The sequence below is a fragment of the Trachymyrmex septentrionalis genome, unplaced genomic scaffold (assembly GCF_001594115.1).
Source record: "Trachymyrmex septentrionalis isolate Tsep2-gDNA-1 unplaced genomic scaffold, Tsep1.0 scaffold48, whole genome shotgun sequence".
In the NCBI taxonomy this organism is placed as follows: Eukaryota; Metazoa; Arthropoda; class Insecta; order Hymenoptera; family Formicidae; genus Trachymyrmex; species Trachymyrmex septentrionalis.
The window spans coordinates 294,758-298,716 of record NW_017305652.1 but is presented as its reverse complement, the minus strand read 5'-3'; the positions used below and the strand labels follow the sequence as shown (position 1 = coordinate 298,716).

Sequence of the window (3,959 nt, the reverse complement as noted above, 5' to 3'; positions counted from 1 at the left end):
GTTGTAGTTGTCCAGAAAAATCTCTCAGGATTTTTTATTTCACGGAAAATGGGAATTAGGAACAGTGTTGCTAGATGTGTCGCTTTCCTGGCGCATGCGCATTGAGAAGAAGCCCCAGTAACGTATTAAAATTGTAAGAAAATAAGGTAATATTAGAGCCTTTGTTTTAAATTTGTAGTTGAAGTGAAACAAACGTGAAATGATCTCTCTCTGGATATTTGTTATTTTTTGAAAAGAATCCTTGTCTCTCGGTCAAAAGTATGAAAAAATACCACATCCGAAAAACATGACAAAAAACGTAAACATTTTTGCAACAAGATATCATTTATAGAAAAAAATAATTCCTAAAATAATTTTTTATAGAAAAAAATAATGTTAAAATTATATGTCTCAATAAAAAAACTAATTTTTAATAATATAAAACAAATGACGAAGTGTGACACGCGCTTTCTTATTCACTTGAATACTTATTGAATCGTACTACCGAATAGCTATCATATTATTAATTGATTCTTAATTACTGAGAAAGGGGAAAGAAATTAAAACGTATTTAAAAAAAAATCTTACACTTTATTTTTCAAATTGATACAATTCTTTTTGACGTTACGACCACTAGTTGTATATTTTAAATATAATACATTCTAATGCACAATTCTTAACATGTTTTCCATATCTCATAGTATTAGTAATATTTAGATTATTCAAAGATTTTATATCTTCGTAATCAATATCCAAGGTTTCAATGGTCATGTCGTCACTATCGAGTATATTGGGTGGATCCATATACGAGGGTCGTTTGAAAAGTCCGTGCAAAGTCACTGCTGATGGCACTACTGGCGCGTATCAAGGTTAGATTTAGTTAGTAAAAGTTTGTTTGCAAAAACAAACCCCCCTCGACTTCCTCGATTCAAATGAATGCCAAACACAAACAAATAGACCGATCTGGCTGTAACTTGGTGTGTGTTCCTCCAAGAGATGCTACTAACTAAATCTAACCTTGATATGCGCCAGTAGTGCCATCAGCAGTGACTTTGCACGGACTTTTCGAACGACCCTCGTATTCGGTTTTTAAAGGCTAAAATGAAACAAGTTTTTTTCATACAAAGGATGAATTTTAATCAATAATATATTCTCCGTTTTTGTTGATGATCTCTTGCCATCTTTCCAACAGGTACGTTCCAGAGGTACGTTTTCACAGCTGTCTGATCAGCGAACGATTTCCCGTTGAGGGAGTTTTGCAGGGACCGGAACAAGTGATAGTTGGATGGCGCAAGGTCTGGTGAATACGGTGGGTGAAGCAAAACATCCCAGCCAAGTTGCACTAATTTTTGCTGAGTGATTATTGCGGTGTGGGGTCTGGCGTTGTCATGGTGGAATATGACACCTTTGCGATTGACCAGTTCTGGACGTTTCTGTCGCAATGCTTGATTCAATTTCGTTAGCTGCGTGCAGTAGATCTTCGAATCGATCGTTTTTCCCTGAGGAAGCAGCTCGTAAAACAGCACACCACGATGATCCCACCATATGGATAGCAAAATCTTCTTCGGATGCAGGCCGGCCTTCGGGGTGGCATTCGGCGGCTCGCCAGCGGTTCCCCACGATCTCTTGCGCACTATGTTGTCATAGATGATCCACTTTTCGTCGCCAGTCACTATTCGTTTGAGAAACGGGTCGCTTTCGTGCCGCTTCAGAAGTGAATTGCAGATGGATATGCGGTTGGCCAGGTTCTCCTCGGTCAGCTTGTGCGGCACCCAAACATCGAGGCGGGACACGTAGCCAAGCTGTTGCAAATGCCTTTGTACGGTTCCATAACCTATTTTAAGTGTCTCCGCAATCTCTCGCACCTTTAGCGTCCGGTCTTGCTCAACCAGTGCCTTGATATCATTCGAATCAACCTCGGTGGGCCGACCGCTGCGGGGTCCATCTTCAAGACTCGTATCTCCGGAACGAAATTTGGCAAACCATTTCTGAGCGGCACGTTCTGTTAAGGCATCGTCCCCGTATACGCCGCATATCTTTCGGTGGGCCTCCGCAGCTCGCTTGCCTTTCTTGAAGTAATAAAGCAAAATGTGCCGAAAATGCACCTTATTCTCCGACATGTTCACAGGTCTATAGCACAAACAAAACTAATGCCAATGAAACCAAATTTGACAGATGAAAAGAGCGGACTGTCACCTTTCCAAAACATATTTGGATTGCCCGATTAGGCAATCAGAACCGGAGATATTCGGAAAAAATTTGCACTATTAACAAAACCCGAACGAATATATGGATCCACTCAATATCAACCAATTATTCACGTTTTTGATGTATATGAGAGCTTTAATGTATATGAGAGCCTTATTGTTATTCTCTTCCACACCGATTATAGCTATTATAATAAGACGTTTCGCAAAATCTTGCGCTTCCTGGTTGAGTGCTTATCACCATGGATTGCAATGGGAAGACAGAATCATTCCGCACTCAACTAGGAAGAACAAGATTTTTCGGATCTTGTCAAGATATTCCATGGCATGGGACATGTAAAAATGTAATAATAAAATGGCTCCTTTTCTCAGTACCGTCACTTCCTTCACAACAAATCTCCTTCCAACGACAAACCCACAAACGTTGATATGGCCATAGCGAACGACTTTTTGAGACTGTGCTCGATTAGGAAAAAATCTTGACTTTTATCTCTTATATCGAAAAGAGAGGGGCGGGGGGGAGGGAAGGTATTATTCTTTCGCGAAAATGATAATTTACATAATTATGCGTACTACGTTGGACATTGGGCTGTATTCGATCACGCGGTCGTGTACGATGATACAATAGGCTGTAGTATTCGAGGGTAGATTCTCTTTAAATTCAAATTCTAATCGTAAATCTACGGTGCCACTCTTGACGAACTCGTTTTGTCGCGAGCAGTCAAAGGTTACTAGAGTAAAACCTCTCAAAAAGTTTAATTGGAATGACGATTCATTTCTTTCATGAGGGATTTGATAGTAAGACGGAAATGTATATACATATCATACAAAATAACGATTCTGCGTTTGTTAAAGTCTAGATTCAGATCATGCATGGATAAAATTCAGAGTTTAAATAAAATTTTACATTAGTTAATTTGCAGGTGTCGAAGTAAGTTTTTATGCACTGTCATGATATTTTTTTATCAGTTTGTAGACCAAAGATAACATATCGCGATTTTTCTAGTCTTAATGGCCCAGGAATGCTTGTATTCATAGGGGATACTCATACAGTTCCTGAAGAACGGAAACTCATACTTAGATATCGTCCACTTTCCAAAGCTCGTAGCATGGATAGTTTATTAACTTCATTCAACGCAACGTGAGGCATTCGCCACTATACTTTGAATAATTCAAGTGTCGGCTCTGTTGCTGGATCTCACTATGTAATTGTTACCATTACGCGCTCGTATCAAAATCAATTTGTGACGATTGTTAATTACCATACGTTTGTAACTTCGCAAAAGCCTAATAATATGCTGAGCGGCACACAAAAATTAAAGTATCCATCGTCTGTTATTAGAGTACTTTTGGAGTAATGAGTACTCCATTTCCATCCAAGCCTGTGACTTATAAATATTTAGACATAAGAATCAGCGTAGGACTTGTATCCCATGTGGAAATTGCAATTGGTGATACTTGACAAAATCGGATAATCTTACTTCATGCAACATGGAAGGCATTCATCGACAGACATAAGGATATTGAGCAGCTCTTGCGGTCTGTAATTACGCCATCATTCCTAACCATTCAAGGTCTGAATGTGGAATTTTGTAAACTGTATGTACATACAAAGTAAAATTATCATTATGCGGTAAATTTTTGTATATGATGCTATCAACCTTGCTTTTTATGCTTGATCTCGAATATAGTATCGAGCATGTATATTTAGGACTATCTCAGAATGTGTGTAACACGAGTGAGAAAATTCAACATTTTATTTCATATTTATTA

The 3,959-nt window shown here is 38.6% G+C and overlaps 1 protein-coding gene across 1 annotated transcript; it reads right to left on the bottom strand.

Annotated features, from left to right (window-relative positions):
* Positions 1 to 1,118: 1,118 nt before the first annotated feature.
* Positions 1,119 to 2,242, bottom strand: LOC108751506 (histone-lysine N-methyltransferase SETMAR-like). The gene has a single exon (XM_018491735.1). It carries the CDS (start codon positions 2,097 to 2,099, stop codon positions 1,119 to 1,121), a length of 981 nt encoding a protein of 326 aa, XP_018347237.1. The 5' UTR covers positions 2,100 to 2,242.
* Positions 2,243 to 3,959: the final 1,717 nt, after the last annotated feature.

What these genes read in the sequence shown, in the direction of transcription:
- LOC108751506 (XM_018491735.1), bottom strand. Translation starts at nt 2,099, where the DNA reads ATGTCGGAGAATAAGGTGCATTTTCGGCACATTTTGCTTTATTACTTC.